Below are 21325 nucleotides of genomic sequence, written 5' to 3' on the forward strand. Positions count from 1 at the left end.
TCCCTCAATGCACAAAAAATGAGAAATTGCAAAAAAAGAAAATCAAGTAGGGGGGGGGGGAAGACTGCTCAGAGATGAGGGTTAAAGATGTAACAGATTTTCCTGTCCAAAGGCTGGACATAAAGAAGATTGTTGTTTGAAGAGGAAACTAATAATTATTAATTATTTCAATAAAGTCAGTTTTTGCAGTAAAGCATAAGGCAGCATGAGCTACTTTCCAAAGTCACACGAAAGACTATTTTCCGGTCAGAGTGAACTTGATAGACAACGCAACATTGTTTTCTATCAGGATTTTAAATCTTTAACTATATAGATATGGATTTAAAGAGAGAAACTCTAGATATAAGGGCACAGTAGAACAGAGCACAAACAAAGGAGGTAAGAGGTGACAGAGACAAATTAGCAACCTGAAAATACAGAGGTGTGGAGGAATACATGAGGGAATTGTATTAGGACATCAGGTTACAAAACAACGTCAAAGTGTATAGGGAGGGATTCGCAAAATGTTCACAACATGTAAACAAGAAGCTACTGGGAGCTGAACAGGTAAACGGGGAATGAATTTGCATACTGGTGACTTTATTAAAGGTCAGCTGAATGATGCATGTGTGGTGTTTACATAATGAGGGACTTGAATTAATGAATTAAACAAAAAGAAAAGAAAAGAAAAGAAACAACAAAAGAACATGTTTTCTGCACTGAGAAATAGCTGTTAAAAGTGATAAGGTGTGTGAGTGACCCAGTTGGACGTCTGGTCTTTAGAGCGTTTAGCAGAGCTGTGGGTGGTGAAGAGGGACTTGAAAGCCTCAGACTTTTCCTCCATGTCTTGGATAGATCTCTTGGTGGCAGAAGCTGCCAAAGATTTGGAGCCTTTTGTGGAGCTGGAGGTACCAGAAGGTCCAGCCACAGCTGGGAGGGAGAGAGACACAGTAGCAGGGTTAGGCATGGCAAATAAAAGAGGGATACAGTTGTAGACAAAATTATATTCAAAAAGGGTGGGACTCATGAAAATTTAGCATCATTTAAGCAGCCATATTTATTACAAAATAAGTTTGAAATTGCATTTTCCCATATCTCAAAAGTACAAATTTATAAAAAAAACAAAACTGAAAAATAAAAAGTTTTTTTTTTTTTTTTGTAATTCAGTAAACATAAGCTCTGTCTCAAAGTCCTTCAGCTAATTGTGTTTATCCACCTGATTGGCTGCTCTCGTCTCCATTTTGTTGGGATTTCCTCCCAGCTACATCTACTGGTGGAGACTGGGCATCCTCTGTGGGTGGGAGAAAAAATAATTAAGACACAGAAAGTCATTGTGTCCAATATCATAAAAGCGCTGTTGTATCCAGGCACTACTGTTGTTTAACACATGTTTTAAAGGGAGATAGGGATTCAGATAAGTGGAGGAGGATAGAAGCCCTCTGGGAGAGGATTTGGTGCAATAACAAGCAAAACCAAATAAATCCATAAAAAGAGAAGAGCGGCAATTTGATTTATAATGAACAAAGATTGAAAACTGTGTTATCCTTGTGTTGTAATGATTAATAACTTCCATACATGCAGAACAAAAAGCTAGATTTTTAAGTTGATGGAAAAGTTTTTGTAGCTGCAATTGTTATTTTGCAGCTAGCTACTTGTTCTCTGGTCAGATAAGAGGTTAACAGGAAACCACACCAAGATTCAGAATGCAGAGTATAACCTGGTTCATGAGAAGTTCCTGCTTTAGTTGGGCCGTTTAACATTTCTTTCAGAGTCAAGAAAATCACACTCAAAATAATTTTGAATGTAAGTTGGACAGTAAAGTCCAAAGCTTTTTTCCATATACATAACTGTGCAGAAGGTTTTAGCTGCACCAGCTAAAAAAATAAAACAAAAATAGCCATACACTTGTTCTCTCCAGTTACTTTACTGGGTACATCAATTGTTTGTCTACTCAAAAAGAAAATTAGCCAATGCATAAATGCATTTTGATATTCAGCTGTCATTCATCTGTGAAAAATCTGCAGAATGTGTCAATTTTTATCTGGTTAATCATCAAAATAACCAATAGATTAATTAATTACTAAAATAATTACTAGTTTAAGCCTTAATTACACCACTGTATTTAAAATGTGCTTCATCATATGTGATGTTGGAAATAAATAATTCTGTGTTTTCCTCTAACTTGTCATCATGGACGCAGAGTTCTGAGGTTCAACCAATGTAATTTCTGATCTTCACTGGACAGCAAATGACTTCTGATTAAATTAAAGCTTGTAGTGTTGTACCTCCAGCAGTACAGAAAGAAACAGAGACACAGAGAGAAGGGGAAATAGATAAGCGACATGTTTGAATCAGTCCATTACGTAACACTAATGTTTGTAAAAAACAAAAAAAAGAGAACAAATTTCCAGCTAAATTGGCTGAACGGTTTATCTTCACAATGTGGTTAAGTTGCTAAAGACACCTGCTATTTCACAAGCAGATAATATAACTACAAAGACAAACCACAGAAAAATAAGCTGAAAACATATTTTAAATATAAAATAATGCAAAACAATCAAAGTAAGACAAAGGGTTACCTTCTGTTGGATCAGTTAGTGTTTTTCAATCAAAAATGTAGCATTGAAGAGAGAGATAAAGTTTAAAGGAAAAAATAAATAAAAGAACAAAATGTAAATAGAGACTAAACTGCATGCAGTCAGCAGTCAACAGTCAACAGTGCACAGAACAGTACCAGGCTGATTATCGATAAAATAATTAGTACTGTCATCCAAATGAGGGACAAGAGAATCAATAAAGCAGCTTTAGAAGATGACAACATTTACTGTGTCCCTTGGAAACTGCAAAACCCAAGTGTGTAGAGTACATAATACGCTCTGGTTAGAAATTAGGGGTGGACAATAATCCTAAAAAACTCATCGCAATTTTAGTGTTTCATATTAGTCGATATCAATAACTATTGATTAGTTTTCTGTTATCTGAAATACTGCCATACTGATGGTGTGGCCTTACCTGTTTTATCCACAGTTTTCACTCCACACTATAGCTTTTTATTTTTAAGCAGTTATGAGACATGGTAGCAAAACCTGAAACTGCTGCTGTGCAAGTTGTTCAACAGGTTGTTGCTATGTAACTAAAGTTGAGGTTGAACTTGAAACTACTCTTTACCCAGCTTGTTGTTGCTAGGTAACCAAAGAGTGAGTAAGTTAGTTGAAGCCACTAACTTGGCTTAGTGGGTTGTGAGGTTGAGCAGCTAAAGTCTTAAATGTGCCGATATCTCCAAGAATACTGTATAGTTCTGGATTGGAGTTCAAAGAATATTCTATAAATTGAATTTTGAATTTTCCATCAAATGTATTATCTACCTATATTGATCAAACCTCTCTTGCAATACATATTATTATTGATTTATTCTCCAGCCCTTAGAAACCTAACCACTATAGCTGTGCTGAGGTGAATCCATGAGTAAAGCAGATGTATACAGAAACGTCAGCAGACTTTCTAATTTTGTTTGTTTTGCAAATGAAATGATGCAAACCCTGAAATAATTCATTTTAGTTCCAGGTTGTGAGGTAGCAAAATGCCAAAGGGAGGTGAATACTTTCACAAGGCACTGTAGTTGGCTCTCCTGTAAAGCACAAGCATCCTTTTTGAGTAACTATTGTGCTTTTGTAAACAGGAAGCCACCGACTACTGAGATGGGTTCTAATACAGAAATGATAAATGTTTCTTTATACTAAAAATAGCATTATTATTTTTACATTTACTCATTCTAATCTTACTTTATGTATTAAGGCAAAATTGTATGTTGCAATGCAGTAATGATATATCAAGTTCTTAGCTGAAAAAAATGTAACCCAAAATAATTTTTAGTACTAGACATATTAACAGGTCTACTTGACATTTAATTTCCCTTTAGGATCTATAACGTACTTTGGATTTGAATTAGGATTGAACAGTAATGAATCTACTTCATGGAGTAAACCAGAGTTTTCTAATCCTGGCTGTTGGAACATACAGTCAGAGTTTTACATATGGCCCTGCTCGAACACACCTGATTTAAATAAACAGGTGATGAATAGGGTTTTGTAGACCCAATGGTGAGTCTTTATGGCTCATTAAGTAATTCTTTAGAATCAGGGCTACTGAAGACCAGGGTAGAAAATTCTAGAATAAACAAATTGTATTATATTCAGTCAAGTTGTGGGGTCACGATAAGCTGTAAACGTCATCAGGCTCAAAGGCAACTTGGTGATAGACAGGTCGCACCATACAAAGTGATGTCCAAATCACGGGGAGCATTTTATAAGCTGTATAATTATGATTAAGTAAATCAATTTCTGAATAACATAATGCCTCAATTGGACTTTGAACAGACCTTTGGATTCTGGTGGTGCAGAGACAGTTTCAACTGCCTTGCTCTTCTTTGATTTCTGTAAAGAAGATAGGACAGATTATGATTACAAATAAGTTAAATATCCCTACACACTATAAGCCTTTAATCAATCAATTAATCACATGATAAATTAAAATTAGCTCCATAATTTCCATTCTGAGATATCATATTAACCATTTAATTAATGGTTTTGGTTGTGTTTTATCTATTTTATTAGTCTTTGAGAAGGCAAACTTGCATTATTATGCTATTATTAACATATCACTTGAAAATGGTCTCAAAACAAACATTATTATTGTCTATCGCAATAATTTCTTGGGAAATGTACCATCCAATAATATCTATTATTGTGACAGGCCTAGGTGTATAGTTGCATTATTATGTAGTTATCATTATGTTAGCTGAAAATGGTCTCAAAACAACAATGTTATAATTTATCTCATTACTTTATGGAACAATTTATAATATAGTAAAATGTGTTATCATGACAAGCCCACCAATATGGTCAGAAAAAAACTCCAATGCATCTTCATAAATTTTCACAACAGAATTCACCTTGGTTTTTGCTTTAACTCGTTTCTCCTCCATCTTCTCCTTCAGCTTCTGGACCTCCTCTTTTGTGCCATTAAGCACAACTATGTCTTCATCTTTAAAAGGATCCCCACACTGTAATGCAAAGAAACAATTTAAAGTAAAAAAAGACAACAGAAAATCGAAAGATGGATCATCTAATTTGATAAAATACAATAAAATAATCAAGAACCTAAAACTGTTGTAATGAGCAGGTAAGCTCAAAATTATTCATGCCTCTAAAATTTTAAGTGACTATCATTCAACAGAAAACATTTTCTATTAGAAGGAACTGAAACAACTTTATGTCAAAAGATAAAAATATATACAAATATCTAAAAAGAATATTGATAAATACTTCTTTTGCAATACTTAAATAATAAACTAATTTCTTAAACATTTTTTGAAAACATCCATAGATATGGGCAGTTGATATGGGCAGTTGACCAGGGTGGAGTAAAAAAGGGTGGGGTTCCCAGTAGCTAGAAAATAAAATATATCTCATCTGTCAGTTGTCCCTGAGTTGTCCCTGAGTATTTCCCATTGAGTACTGGGATACTACATTACCTACTACTATAGTGTGAATGATTTGAAAAAATATTTTAATGACACCACACAAAAAAAAAAAAAATAAATAAATAAATAAAACCTTATTGTCATTACACTATACATTAATCAATACATTTGTATGGTTACTGCAGACTTTTGCAATGGTATTTTGATGATTTATCTTTGGTAAAGAGCTTTTTGAAGCATTTGAGTTACGAAGGCCTCCTTGTTTTCACCCTAATCTTTAGCTACTTCCTGTCAGATACTTGCTGTCAAACCCTAAAATAAAACTAATATGTCAATCAGCAAACCTAAGTATCAATCAAAAAATCTAAATCTATCAAGGGGCAGAATGAATTTAGGCTTAACGGTACTTGCTTTTAGGTGACTGTCTTTCATTTTCTATAAGAATGCTACTGAAAATACATGTGATCTAATCAAAGAGCAATTATGTTGAATTGAACAGAAACCAGAAAATAAGTATGACTATTGAATAAACTGCATTGGCTTTAGCAAAAAAAAAAAAACTACAAGTGTCTTAATATTTTAATATTTTTCACAGTACAGACACAATTCACAAGGGCACATTTGACTCATGTTCTGGTCCAAAAGGTACGTTTGCCAGGGTTAAATGAGTTCGAGAAGCACTTTCAACAAGTAAATGCGGTCCCTGCTTTGTCTTGCAAATTAAATGTTTGTTTAGGATGATTAATGGAAATCTGCAACAAAATATGTGAGGGATGTGTGGCACTGATTAGATAGACAAAAGAGGCAAATAGTAAAATATGGAAGGCTATTTACATGTATTCAGGGTGTACTCAGTTTACCCAATGAGACAATGAAGTGAATGTAACACTTTATTTGAAGGGCTGTGCAAGGGGCACTTGGTAAATAATCCCACTTTTAATGCAAAGTTGCACTAAAAGTTGCATTAAAATTCCATTAAAATAGTGTAAACTTTGCATCATTCGGTCAATATGACCCTCTTAATGCAAAGTTCTATTAAAATGTGCATTAAAAGTCCATTAAAAGTGTCAACGTTGCATTAAAAATGTCATTATTTGCATAATGACACTTTATGACAAATGTCAAACATTCATGAGGATGTTATGTTTATGACACTGAAATGTCAGTCTTATGCACACCCCTTCAATAAAGTGTTACCATAAAATCTAATAAAACACTATAAACAATACGGTACACGCTTTGGCACAACAATAATGAAGTTTAATTACATAGTTCTCAAGCTTTGCTGTCATTACAATGACTAGCAAATGTAATTTCTGCTTGGACCCTTTTTGGAAACAATTTTTTACCCATTTTCATATGACAGACAAAAAACATGCTACACTTAAAAGTATTTTCAGAGTTCAAAAATTATTTACGTGTGCATGTCTGTACTACAAGAACAGAACAAGTAAAATGGCTTTCTTGTAATAAAAAGGAAATCACACACACAAATATTAAAAGGGAAACAACCAGCAAGGGATCTATTGTGCAATCATACCCCACTGTGGGTGTGGGCTCTGGCCATGTGCTCTGTCCAACACAAGAGGGATAAGCTCAGAAGCTGACCAAGCAGCAAACAACCTCTGTGCATGTTGCTCTGAAGTCATTAACTCTCATGCTGCCATTTCCACAGAAGGCAGACCACTAGCAAGCAAAGCACTTAACATCAAATCAACAAATAGGGCAAGTAGGAACCTGCGAGAGCTCATCATCTGCAAGAAGAACAACAAGAGGGGTGGCATTTACCAGAAAAGGCTGTATGGGTGATTCATTACGTATGACCTAATTACACATGGAGGGACAAAGAGCAAGGGGACAGATAAAATGGGCTGAGGTAAAACAGATAAAAATGAAAGAGGAAGAGAAATACAGCAAGCACAAGCAAGTAGGAAGCCGTATGTGGGAGGAGAGTGGAAAAAAAAAAAACCTTAAGAGTGCGATGAGTGAGTCTGTTCCTGTATGTCACGTGTGTCATTTTGTGTTACTGCTGGCAACCAGGGAAGGATGAACCTTTTCTCACGGGGATATGAGTAGGAGCGACCTAATCAGCAATGAGTACAACTCGAGCATAACACACACAGCTCACTCTAAGAGACACTGGAGCTCAGAGGACTCAGCCCCCGCCAGAGGACAACAAAGCGATCTTTACAACCAAATATAGCTCTGAAGTAGTGTACGTATTTCTGCTGCTGTTCTTCTTGATGGAGCTAGTGGAGAGGACTTCCCTGTGCGGGTTGTAGTCTGACAGCTCTGAGGAGCATTGAAGCCTGAGAGGATTGAAGATTTAAAGTGTTATTTCTTCATAGAGACAACAGACTGAACTGCCTACTGAAGGTAAATTAGCATGTTTTTGAATTTGTTTTTGACACAAATGATGATTTAAGAGTTTGATCTACACAGAATATAAATAATTGAGGTAAAAGTGTGAGGGAAGTGGAACAGTTGTCTTGTAAAACTAAAGACTACGCTGTTCAGACGTATTTGTCCCTTAATGTTTTCTGCTGTTTTATGTGTTTCTGATATTTCAGAATATCAAACTAATTTTACACTAAGACAAGGACAACCTATGTAAACAGAAAATGTGGTTTTCAAATTTTTAATTCGCCAAGAATAAAAAACTATTAAAAACCGACAGCATAGAAAAACAAGAAGAGAAGAAGCCTTCAACCTATTAACTGCTTGTAGTAATAGCTGTCCTCAAGTGTTTTGATAATGTGGCAAATACTGTTTTATTTTTGGCCCACTCTTCTTTGCAGGATTGTTTCATTGCACACAAATTGGAATGGTTTTGATAATAAACAAATTAAAGTTATGGCACAGAATAGTAATTGGATTTAAGCCTGGACTTTGACTGGGCCACTCTAAAAAACTTCCAAATTGTTTGTTTTTAAGGACTTCAGAAGTGAATATAGTGGATCAATGTTCTGCTATATGACTTGCACACATGAGTCATGAACTGAGGAGTGGATAATGTCCCTCAGGGTTTTCTGGTAGAAAGCAGAACTCAAAGTACTTTCATTTACATCAATTCCTCTGCTTTCCTGAAGTAGCAAAGCAGACCCCGACCACAATACCAGCCCTGTAAACTTTCAGTATGATGCTCTTTTTCTCAAATTTCACCATATACCTTCCCGAAAATTGTCCCTTTTGACTCAGTTCACAAAATACTTTCCTTATGATCGTAGCAATTAGAACATGTTTATTTAGGGAAATGAGACAAGCGACTTTGAATTAATTTTGGTCAGCAGTGGGGGTTTTTTCAGTCCAGTTATATTTTTATCTTTGAAACATGACCGCTGATTTCTTCTGAGGGAAGTTAGGCCTACAATGGGCTCAGATGTTCATGATTGAGGAAGGCAATTATATTTTTTTTACATTAGAGTTGCTTGGCTTGAATGTTTTTTGCTTTTTTTTTTTTTTTACATGATTTGAAACTTTGTTAACTGTTACAAAGCAAAAACAAGAAAACAGTAGGAGGCAAACATTTTCTTTCAAAGCAATCTGAGGGCAGGCAAAAAGCTGTAAGGCATTTCCTATACAAGTAGCTGCTGTTTCTTTTATCAAATCCACAGATCAACATGGCAACTGGGGAAAAGTATTTCAACAGAAGCCTGTAAATCTACATATTTCCTCAAAATATCACTTCCCTCTGGGAATTGTGCTTTTCTTGTACTGTGTCGGATTCAACAACGCATGCTATTTTTGTTGTTTTTTCTAGCACATTATGAATGATCTTAGAAGAGCGAAAATATCTCTTTGTTTGTTCAGGCAGAGATTTTATGCCACTTTGAACATGAGATATGTAAAAACAACTCTGTCGATCAGCTGGCGCCTCCATGTTTAACCATCCCCCCATTTATGTGAAGTTTTTTCCTCAAACCTTTATTTAGGCAAGTCTGTAAAAGACAAGAGAGATAGAACATTTTCCAACAGCTTACTGAATAATAGTTGCATAAAATACATTTGTGGAAGTTTTTTTGTTCTTTCTCTGAATGATCAGTGTGACAGTTGCTGAAGAATTATTTGCACTACTGGACCCTCATAGCTCCAACCTTAAGGACGCCACAAAACTCCACAATGACTGATGGCAACTTCTATATACATTTCTAATGATTACAAGATAATCAATGCAAAAACATTGAAGTGTACACAGAGGTAAAGTTTTCGATTAAATTCATACCGTTTTTCCACAACAATTAAAAAAAAAAACTCTGACAGATCCACAAAAATGGAATGGTATGGAAGTAATAGTCATTTAGAGTTTGCTCAAATATTGAAAGTAATGAAATGTTTATCATTTAAGCATATATCATAGCCACTATGCATTCACATGCAATTAGAAAAATAAAAAACTAGCTGTATGATGCAATAAAACTACCAATTCATGTGTCACTAACAGTTGAGCATACCGAAACTGAGTGTTGAAATCTGCATATTTCCATACCATAACATCCCCCTCTGACAATGGCATAGGTGGCTTAGTTGCACCTAAGCCACAGATGCAACTGTAGCTTAGGGTGAAGAGTTTTGTAATAAGAATATTTTAGGTTTGATTCTAACTTCCCATGGGTTTAGTACCATACCTGGACATGGTACTAAACCCAAAGCTATCTACTGATCTGCATGTAGGTACATGATTGTGTGCGTGCCTGTTAGTGATGACGGGTAAATGTGGATATAGGGTAAAAATGCTTTCCGTGGTTGATATGATTACAGAAGTCCTATATAAATTTATTAAATTAGTTATTTACAATGTATTACCATTTAAGAAAATGCACCCATAACCTGACCAGAGACTTTAAGAAAGTAGCTCTTCTCCATTAAAATGAATGGTTTCCAGGTTTAAGGGATCAACGTCTTCTTGCTATACAGGAAGACGTTCTTGTGATTGAGACTTACAAAAGGAAGTGGGGACACACAAAACCATGTTTTATGACAGAGAAGTAGCTGTTTCATTATTTTTTTTTCTTCTGTTAGAAGAATATTGCAATATGTATGTGTTTTTGTAGTTATCTATTAGTTTAACTGACATAATGGAATCTAAAATGTATAATACTTTACTGTTGACCAGACTCTTTCACAGTCTGAAAAAGGAATTGGTTAATAAAAAGATTTTTGTGTTGCATGTCAGATACCCACTTTTAGCACCTAGACTTTGTACACTTGACTACTTAAAAGTGGCTTCATCAATAAGATGTAACCTACATGTTTAACCTTATTTGATATTCCCAAAAGAGAGATCTGTCTGGAACTAACCAATCTGGGTTTCTTTCATAGGAATAAGCCGTGGTGGTGCTGAAATACAAGAGTGAAACAAGGCTATTATGCACCAGCTTGGAGGCAGAAAATGTAGCTTCCTGTTCTGCCTGGGGGTTGTGGCGTGTTCAATAATTTATTGGCTGAGTAGAACTAAACTAGTGGGAACGCCTACAAGCAGTAAGCCCACCCTGGCTGGCATTGAGAAAAGAGAAAATTACTGTCAGGTATGTATTTCCTTTGACTGATAAAGTGCACAACAGCTTTTACATTCAATTTAATTTTGTCAAGGTAAAAGTTAAAAATTTACAGACAACTGATAACATTTCAGCAGTACTTTGCTTATTGATCTGGTCCGACTTGGCACCAGTATAGACAACAGTAGAAAGTCTGATAAAGGCGATAATAGAAATAAATGATTAAAAAATAGGACATGAACACAAGTAAAATAACAAATCCTGATCCACAGAACGGAAAACAGATCAACAGGTTGGCACTACCCAAAAATGTGAGTGTACATTCTAAATAACTGAACTGTTAAAAAAATCAAATAAAATATATCTGTAAAGAAACTGAATTAATATATACTTCTTCTTTCCACAGGTGGGAAGTTATATTCAAAGTACCAATCTGCAATGTTCAAATTTGACTAAAGAACTACACTTTATCAACACAACTCTGAGTCATGAAGAAGAGAACTATCCTCTGGCTTTCATTGTCACTATTCACAAGGAGCTAGATATTTTTGTTCGTATGCTTCGAGCTATCTACATGCCACAAAATGTTTACTGCATACATGTGGATGCCAAGGCTCCAAAGGAGTACCAGGAAGCCGTACAAAAGCTCGTCAGTTGCTTTGGTAACGTGTTCCTCTCCAGTCGCAGTGAAAAAGTGACGTATGCAGGATTTTCACGCCTGCAAGCTGACTTGAACTGCATGAAGGATCTCATTGCCTCTCCGATAGCTTGGAGGAAAGTAATAAATTTATGTGGGCAAGATTTCCCAACCATGAGCAACCTGGAACTGGTGCAGTATATGCAAAGCACTGAATGGAGGGACAAAAACATGACACCTGGAGTCAAACAGCCAGCCACTATGAAGCACAGAACACGATTCCAGCATCATGAGATTGTGGGGTCACATGTTGCCCCAAGGGTGCCAAGACACACAAAACCTCCTCCTCCTCACAATTTGAAAATTTATTTTGGAACGGCATACTATGCTCTCACAAGAGATTTTGTGGACTTTGTTCTGAAGAACCAAATAGCCCATGACTTCCTGGAGTGGTCCAAAGACACATTTAGTCCAGACGAGCACTACTTTGTGACACTCAACCACATAAAAGGTAATCCGCTTGTTTCAAACAGACACACAGAATAATCTAATCCAACTGGACAAATCTAAGGAGTTTAACTGACACGAGTTTAAAATGCTTAGAGGGATGATCCACACAGGAAACATGATCAAACAGCTTATGTTCACATAATGTGAGACAGCATTACATCATTTGTTGTTAGCATTTTGTAAAATGTGGAATGCAACATCAACTAAGTAACTGATGAGACAAGCAAAAGAACATTTCACCCTGGCATTTGTGTCCAAAGACACATTTAGTCCAGATGAAACGAGTCTTTGCGAAAAATAAAAAAAGAATAAATGTACACAACTAATAGTATATCTGCCTATTTGATAATCCAACATCACATACATGAGAGATGTAGCTATTAGTGCAGCATGCTGAGTGATCTGAACAAGTGTGGTTTGACCACAGGAGCATGGGATGGACTCTAACAAAATAGATTTGTATTATGAATTGTTTCATTGGAAAGGAAGTGCTGCACACAAGTGTTTTATAACAACACAGAACTGGAAACCTAACATCACCTCGTTATTAAATTACACAATTATGGCATCTCTAAATAAATGGTAGAGGATAAACCATCAACATTTTGACAAATGTGAAAAAATAAGCCATGGTATGATATTTTACCTAAAGTAGCACATTTCCATTTACATATGACACACAATATAGTACTGCGATCAAAATAGAATAGACATCCCTTATTTAACCACAGTGGGGACTACAGGTGGAACAGCAACAAAGTGACAGGACATCAAAGCATGTAGGTTCACACAATGACAAAAGTATTAAAATATATATATTTATATAAAAAAACAAAATTTAAAATGTTACACTGCTTAGCAAGGGCAAGATTATAGTGTAAAAACATACTGTGAAGTTATGAGAAATAGCATACTACGATCCAAAGAGTATGAAACTGAGTAAGATTTCTTTTTTGTATTTGTGCATTAAACACAACAGACTATTCACAATATATGACAATAACAACTGCAGACAAAATAGATGTGCAAGAGATGTAAACACCTGTTGAGTTTTCTGGGAGACATGATGGCAATACAATGCAACAGCCGCTGGGAGGAAGGATCTCCTAAAACACACCTTTGTGCTCTTAGGCTGCGTTTACACTGCAGGCTGAAGTGACCCAATTTCGAGTTTTTTGACATAATGTGAGCTGTATCCGATCTTTTCACGACAGTCTGAACAGCAAAGGTCGGATTCTTTTCGAATGCAAACCAGCCACTTGCATATCCGATTCAAATGCGACCCAATGTTCAGGTCACATTCATCCGAACTGAACGTCACTGATACTCAGCAAATCTCACTATTCTGCGTCCTGATTCGCACAGGTGGGAAGAATAACAACAACCATCACGGACTATAATGAGGATTAAGTCATTAATATGCTAGCAACCATGTTTACTTCTCCAAACTGCACTTTTTATGGCGGTTGGCAGAACACTGAGAACGCTGAAGCTATTGCGCCCTTTAGTGCACATGCGGGGCACTTTCAGGTCGTTTGTCCGTTCAGACTGCAGAACACATAGAGGTCACATATGTGTTAAAGTGTGAATGGCCCTGGCAAAAAAAAAAAAAAAAAAATTGATTTTGCAATCGGGTCACTTCAGGCTGCAGTGTGAACGCAGCCTTAGAATGCAACAGTCTGTCACTGATCATCAGTGATGTTATTTAATTTTAACCAGAGTCCTTTTGTTTCCCGTCACCTGTACTGAGTCCCGGGGGCTCATGGACACAGAGCTGGCTTTCCTGACAAGCTCATCTGTTTCCTCTCTGCTGTAGATAAGCTGCTGTTCCAACATGCTGCACAAACAGAGAACTCATACAACTAGGGTGTCCGTTTGCTTTTCAATATTTTTACAAGGATGCATGGCACAACGTGGACCATTTCTGCACAAAAGACTTTGGGAGGGACTTTAAAAAAGGTTTTTACTGGAAGTGGTGATGCTGTGACTGTTGACAGGAAATGGTTAATTCATTCCATTACTTGTCAGGAAGAGGAATATCTTTGAGAAATCAGACTTCCCTTTAGTCATACATGCATCACATTACTGAGTACTACATAAGTGGACTCCTCCACAAGTCTCTAAGAGTGCACAGAAATTCAACCGTCTTGGAAATACTTGTGCAATCAGAACTGTGACTGCATGACATAAGCAGTGAAAAAACAAATCAAATCCTCATAGGATGTCTTGCTGAAAGATTTTTTTTAGTTAAATATTATTATAAATGCTTTAGTTTTAAATTATATTTAAATTGCTTTACTTTCTTAAGAGTGATACATTTGCTACATTTTTCTTCATGTTTTTCTGTAGAATAGAATGTGACATTTTTTTCTGAGATGATCTATGAATATAAACTAAATCTTTAACGTAAAAATGCATGTTTTTCTCATGTTTATAAACATACTTCTGTAATTTTGGTACAGCTGTTCATGTTCATATTGTCATGTCACATGCAGAAGCTCCAGGCAATCGTATTGATGGAGGTTGGGAAGGAGCTATCCGGGCAATCAAGTGGAGGGACCAAGAAGGAAAGACACATGATGGTTGCAAAGGTATCAGACCGTAAAATTATGCTAGTTAACCGCTGGTTTACAGCACTGGGTGTGAAATGTAAAAATATATATATATATGTGCAGTTCAGATTTTTCTTCAAATGTTTTTTTTTTTTTTTTTTTTTTTTCCCCAGGGCATTATGTACGGGACATCTGTGTCTATGGGATAGAAGACATTCCATGGATCATCGAGAAGAAGAGCATGTTCGCCAATAAGTTTGAGATTAATACATTTCCAGAGGCACTAGATTGTTTGGAGCAGTGGCACAGAAATAAAGTCCTGAACCAGGCAACTGTTCCTATAAATCCATCATGGCTGCTATGCTCCCACAATAACTCAATTAACTTCTTCTGAAACAGAAGTGTTGAAATCGCTACTGACATCATTATGCTGATAAATCTGTGTCTCCCTAGCTGGCTATGTCAAAACGTGAATCCAGTGCCCTGAATTGTGAGAGCAACATAACTGCACTATTTATTAAACTCTTACTTTCCTCTGATTATTTATTATCTATCCCATTTAGACATTTTTGTCATACAAAGTGTTGGAAAAACTGTTGGTTATTTATTTAAAACCATAGCTTCATATTATGTACAGCTTAAAAAGGGATATTTTTATAAAGTAATGTATTGTTTTAATATTAAATAAATATGTAAAAAAAAAATAAAGACAATGTGAAAAGAAACTTTTAACTTCTAGAATAAATTGTTTACTCTGTTAATTGAGTTCATTGACATCACAGAAACATTGGTTTCTGTGATGTAAGGTAAGCACTAGATTATCATTAAAAAGTGAAAGCCAAACATCTCTGAAAGTCTTAACATGAAATTAAAAGATCAAACACAGCTGTAGGAACGTACTGATGTCAATTATGCCTTCATATCACAAAGAATTGTTTAAGTGTGCACCTGCTCCAAGATACAAATGTTGATATACCAAGCAAAATCTACAGTTAGCCACTGAATTAAATTAAATAATAAAAAAATCAGACATGAATCTGAGAAATGTTTGACAGAAATGCTTTCCGCATAAATTAAACAGCATGCAAAATAAAAAAATGCTACATTGAAAACTCACATCCCAACATTTCCGAGCTAAACACAGGCCTGAAAATCAAATATTCCATTCCTAAAGTCCAAATGGAAAAAAAAAAAAAAGAAAAAAAAAAAAAAACTTCAACACAACTACAAACTGAAAATGAACAGAAATGCATGTCAAACATTTTTAGCTAAACATTCAACATTTTCTCGCATTCTCCAAATTTCCCAGCAAGCATTTTAACGAGTTCCTCCTTGGAACGCAAAAGCACATCTAAAAATAAACCCTTTACAGTCAGCCAGCATGATAGCCCCAAAAGACCCTGATACAAGCTGAAGTCCCAGCTTGTATCAGGGTCAGTTTCTCATGAGAAAGACAGTTATTTTTGGTAGCTTAACCTTATTTTTGACTAACTCAAAACAGCTAGACCATGTCTGTCTTCAACATACTTTTACTTCAACAGAGACACCAAAAGAGGTCAGCTTTTATCTACTGTCTTATTTCTAAAAAATAGCCTAACCTAGAGAAATTGTAAACACAACTTTGAAGTTATGTCAAACTAAAAGGTCAAAAACTAAAATAACTTCTAATTCCATCGCTGAGAGATTCCCATGTGGCTACAATTGGGTCAGAAAGGAAATCCAGAAAGGTTGAGCTGAAATGTGAACAATGCATCTACAAAACGACTACAACCATGGGAAACAACCAGTACATCTCCATATTATTTGCTGGGTCATTGGGCCACTTTTAGCAGCAAAAGCTCCAATTGTCATTTTCTACACAACTTCAAATGTGGTGTCATCTTTTTTAAGAAAACCCATCTGCAGATCATACTACAAGAAGTCTGGTCTTTGACTCGACCATTTTAACACCTTGATTTATATTTTCAGTAATTCAGTTGTGGATTTGCTGTTGTTTCAGGTCATTTATCTGCTGATGAACCTGTTTCAGCCAGTCTCATGCTGTCACATTTATAGTCTCTCTCTCTACTGTAGAGTACTTTCATAAACAGGTAGGTTTACATGTCAACAATGACTTCCACATACACAGAGCATGTAAAACAACAAAGGAAGCCCAAATCATGCTCCCTCCAACATCATGCCTGGTAGTTGGTATTGGGTGTTTGTGCTGCGTTTAATTTGTGCTACAAATAGCATTGTGCATTACATATTACAGACAAAGAGAGAAAATAAAAAGGAGGTTGAATTTTTTTTTTTTTTTTTTTTGTCAGGTTAAGGTCTGAGCCTTTCAAAAAGTCATTACCAGTGCTCTTCCCATCAACTACTCAGGCTATGTCAAACCCATGATGGCACCAGATAATGAGCCACATACTATCAACAGTGAGCCAGGTGCCACTGACATTTCACTGACTAAACAGTTATGAGGAATCATACAAAGACATGAAAAATACTTGTAAGTACCAAAAAAGGGAGAATAATAATAGTAAATAAAAACATAAAAAAATGCTTACCTTATGGCAGATCTCAGTCTTTACCTCCTTAAGGGCCCTGTCTGAAAACACACAACCACAGGTCTGCAAGTAGCAGAACCTAAAAGGAAAACAAATAAAGCATAAGTGCTTTCTCAGGTTTTTTTTCCTAATTTCTCAAGTAGCTAAGGGTTATTTTGTGAACAAAGTAAACTTGTATTATGTTTTTGTTGACCAATCACTGCACCTTACAGCAGACAAAAAACATTTTAATAATCAAGGATACAATTCAAGTTGACTTTAAACATATTAAAATTATTCCTCACTTTAGGGATGGTAAAGTTATAACTGTACAGTTTTTTGAATTTTAAAAACTTTACAGCTTGGCCAGTATTTTGTAAAAAGCGGTAATGGGAGTACTGAAAATTGCATGACATGTCAGCGTTCCTAAGGTACCAGAAAACAGCACCTGTCTGGGAAGCATAATGAGTACATATAAAACAAAGAGTTGAACAGAATTTATAAAGGACACGAATCTTTAGCATACCATTAATTACACCTGCAACAGGAACATACCCCATATTAGGGTTGTAGCGATACACTAATCTCACGATGCAATACGATATGTGAAAAACAAAACAATATTGTTTTTTGAAATTCAGCAAACAATACAATATAAAGCAAACAATACGATTTGGTAAGATTCAATACATTTTTAAGATTTTCTGAAAAATTTTAGAGGGACAGAGTGATTGTAGTGACATTTTGTGACTGTTCCACAGACTCGGATTGACTTAATTGAACTGATAGTGTAACACTGGTGTAACAAATGTTGTTTTTGTTATACATTTGCTATACATTTACTTTGATGAAATGTTGATTCTGTGATTTTGTGTATTTGATTATGCAGAAAATGAACCCATTTTGTCTTATTCACTTAGATAATGTAATTTATCTACTTCATTATTTAAATAATTGTAATTGGTTGTTTCATTACATGTATTTTTTTAATATACATAAGCAACTGGGTAAAAAAATGCCATGTGTGATACCTGTCATTTAATATATGTGGATTAGACATAAAACTCAAAGTAGGATTTAATGTATCAATACTCGGGAATGAAAAATTGTTACTTTCTAAGGAAAAAATATTGCTGAATATGGTAGAATCGATAAAATTAAACAGCCCTACCCCAGATAATATACTTTGAACCTACATGAAAACATTTTGTGGCATTTTTTTCAGGTCTTTATTATGAAATCTTAGGTTTAAGGCCAGAAAATACTATTTATTACCTGTGCTTTCCATTCATCTCTAGGCCAACAACAGGACAGATGAACATGCCACAGTGGATGTCCTCATATCTGTCTCCTTTTGTATTTCTCCTCTCTCCCTCCCATGCAGGGTTATCAGTCAAGTTGAGCTCCTTTATATCCTGCAAGGACAGAAACATTCCAAAAAAAGGTTATAAAATAAACAGACGCAGTCACTTGAGCTTAAGCTCATGTACATCAAAATACATTTTTTCACTTTACAATAAATATACCTTAATCCCACGGATGTGCGTAACAGCCTCAGCGTTTGGTCTTTCAGCAGATTTATCCAGGAGGTATTCAATGATAGCATCTTTGTTATAAAGTCTGGAAAACAACATCGTCAATATTTCAGGGCGTCTAAATAGATTAATTTAAGGATGCAAAGTAAAATTACATGGCCAAATCTCATGGGTATCATTACGATAACATATTATTTATTTGTGGAATTACTTACTTTTTTTCCTGTACTAAATGGTAAGCCTAATGATGCCTATAATGTACGATGGTAACTGAACCTCGTCTCAAAGTGGCGTTTTGTGTTGACAAAAGCATCTTACCTGCCCAGCTCACATGAAACGATGGGTCGCCTCAGTTTCTCTTGGCTCAAGGCGCAGTACTTCCACTTGGCAGCGAGTTCAGCATTCTTGTCAACCTGGGGTAATCAGAAAGGCTATTACGCTAAGTAACTAGTCTTGTCTTTAGCTCGTTAATAACACTAATAGTTGTCTCCAGAGGTGAACTTTACTTAATTTCTACTAAATCTGTAAGTATAAATGTCTATAAGAAAAAATGTCTCTAAATTAGGTAAAACAACAAATAATTACAAGCGTATAACAAGTTTAGCCGTTAGCATTAGCGAGCCACTTATTGCTTTCGTCAACGGCTTTAGCTAACCATAACCCAATTGTAAACGAAATATAAAGAAACACAAACCTTTTCAACTTTTTTTGGTCCTTTCACCAACTCATGTCTTTTTGGAATCGTCCCACCATCACATCCCATCTTGAAAACTGACGTTTAGCTAAAATGAAGCTGTTAGCAAACACGGACAAAGCTGAAGTAAAGCTAACAGGAAGTTCTCGGGTTGTAAACAAACAAGGAGAAAACTTCAAATCTCGCGATAGGTGAGATGTATTTAATATCGCCCCTTAGTGGTAATAAATGCATAAATCGTCACAATCTCCCCGGATTTTTTGACTTTGTTAGGCATTAAATAAAAAAAAATAATAATTAAAATACATAACCACTTTGGAAACTGTTTCTGAAGAAGTTTATTTCCACATGTCCACTCAGCAAACATGTCTGTAGACTTGAACATTATTTGACAAATAATAATAGATGGGAGATGTTAGAAAAAACACACTAGGGCAGAAGTCTCTAACTTTGTTTCTTTAGAGCTGCGCTCTTGACACATCCCTCTTCGAACTTATTTGGAATAAATGATTGGCTTGGTTAATTACTAGGCCTCTACAAAACTTAATGAGATAATTCTACAATTTTGATGCATGTGTTTTGGAGTAGGGATGCAGCTAAATTTTAGGTGAGTGTCTCTAAATGGCTGTCTTTTGACAACTCTGCACTGGAGACGAAAGAACTGGCTTGCATACAAAAGACACAGCACCCACCCGCTAAAAATGGACACAAAAAATGGCTTTTTAGCTGTTCACTGAAGAGAACACGATGCTATAAAGTGGGCATCTAATTTTAAGTTCTACAGATGCTTGTGCTTTGACCACACTGTGGCGCTCTTACTTCAACTATGAGTTTATTTGAAAAGCTATTAAAATGGAGCAGTCTTTGTGTATTTGCAGATGCTTTATATTTCCAAAGTGCGAAAGTGTACTACGGTTATTATTGGGGGTATTAATGAATATTATAAACATGTTTGTTTTGCATTTTACACAGAAAAGAAAATACATTTGAATAAAGTATGGCATGCACAGAAGCAAAATGCATAAAGAATTGATTTCAGGTGCTTAAAATGTTGTAAGAGTTAAAACAGTAAGAAAACCTCATATATAGCCATATACAGCACTTCAAACTATTGCTTAAGCTCCATTGACTGCTGCAAGAATGCATAAGGAAAAAAAATAACTCAGGTTACTTCACTCTTTTACTGCTCATCCATCTATGAGACATTTTCAGGCACCCATTAAACTCAGAACTAGTAAGTGACATTAGTCTGGCTTTCAGGCCTGTTGTCAGAGTGGTCTAAAGATGAAAGTTTCCTTAGAAGATAGTTCAATGAGTGCTAATGAGATCTGTTTCCTGTGCCTCGCAGGCTGCAGATTAGTTTACTATCGACGGTGCTGTCCAAGAGCGACCATTAGTTTGGGGAATACCTCAGTGGAGACATTGCTGGCGGCATGACTAATAATTTATGTGGAAGAACAGACTGAATGAAAAACAAAGCTGGATTTCATTTTGTAAGGGAAAATGAGGTTTTGGTCTCATCTCACACACACGCATACACACTTCTCACTTGGGCATTTAGATTCGGTCCTCAAAATGTGGCAAAATTAGCAAGCAGAATCAAAGAAACATCCCTGCATTCTGCCTGTCGGTTCGATTGCTTCTTCCTGTAATTTATAAATTATGTTATGTGTCTTATTGAATTTCCCCCCTTTCTCACACAGAGCTAAATGTTTAGTATGGATTTTCATTAGAGGCAATGGAGTGAAAGCTCTGTTAGCAAACTATCTTTGAGAGAGTACAGCACCCCAGGCTGATGTGCAAATCAACAACAGCAGGAACACACACTGAACAATGCCTGCTGGACAAAGGAGGCTTGGAACAATGGTGTTCTGTTTCCTTTGTGTTGTTACCAGTTAATCCCAGTTTTCTCT

At 35.8% G+C, this 21325-nt stretch overlaps 2 protein-coding genes across 5 annotated transcripts in view; one reads left to right on the forward strand and one right to left on the reverse strand.

Moving 5' to 3' along the window:
• gcnt7 (glucosaminyl (N-acetyl) transferase family member 7) overlaps positions 1–15868 on the forward strand; it is a 22347-nt gene extending 6479 nt beyond the window's left edge. For 2 of the 3 annotated variants that reach the window (XM_015040063.1, XM_015040061.1), the window contains exons 3-7: positions 10781–10986; positions 11229–11267; positions 11363–12104; positions 14599–14694; positions 14829–15868. In XM_015040063.1, the coding sequence (XP_014895549.1) occupies positions 10828–10986; positions 11229–11267; positions 11363–12104; positions 14599–14694; positions 14829–15049 (1257 nt within the window). In that variant the 5' untranslated portion in view covers positions 10781–10827 and the 3' untranslated portion in view covers positions 15050–15868. Of the gene's footprint in view, positions 1–6616; positions 7838–10780; positions 10987–11228; positions 11268–11362; positions 12105–14598; positions 14695–14828 lie in introns of those variants that run through there. The other variant, XM_015040060.1, reaches the window with a different exon arrangement.
• Positions 187–19582, reverse strand: rtf2 (replication termination factor 2). Of its 2 annotated transcripts, XM_015040064.1 has the most exons (10): positions 19413–19582; positions 19037–19131; positions 18710–18803; positions 18459–18598; positions 17205–17283; positions 4931–5041; positions 4358–4412; positions 2559–2561; positions 1196–1270; positions 187–909 (listed from the first exon to the last, which is right to left on the reverse strand). In XM_015040064.1, exons 1-10 carry the CDS (start codon positions 19479–19481, stop codon positions 713–715), a joined length of 918 nt encoding a protein of 305 aa, XP_014895550.1. In that variant the 5' UTR covers positions 19482–19582; the 3' UTR covers positions 187–712. The 2 variants fall into 2 exon arrangements, with proteins under 2 accessions (XP_014895550.1, XP_014895551.1); XM_015040065.1 differs by lacking the exon at positions 2559–2561.
• Positions 19583–21325: the final 1743 nt, after the last annotated feature.

This window comes from Poecilia latipinna, unplaced genomic scaffold, assembly GCF_001443285.1.
Source record: "Poecilia latipinna isolate Pla-1442-1.1 unplaced genomic scaffold, P_latipinna-1.0 Scaffold494, whole genome shotgun sequence".
Lineage (NCBI taxonomy): Eukaryota > Metazoa > Chordata > Actinopteri > Cyprinodontiformes > Poeciliidae > Poecilia > Poecilia latipinna.

Excerpts from the sequence above, each read along its gene's own strand:
- rtf2 (XM_015040064.1), bottom strand. The coding sequence starts at position 19,481 with ATGGGATGTGATGGTGGGACGATTCCAAAAAGACATGAGTTGGTGAAA. Across the intron at positions 19,132-19,412 it reads GACCAAAAAAAGTTGAAAAG|GTTGACAAGAATGCTGAACT; the intron begins GTTTGTGTTTCT and ends TGATTACCCCAG. Across the intron at positions 4,413-4,930 it reads GAGTTAAAGCAAAAACCAAG|AAATCAAAGAAGAGCAAGGC; the intron begins GTGAATTCTGTT and ends TCTTCTTTACAG.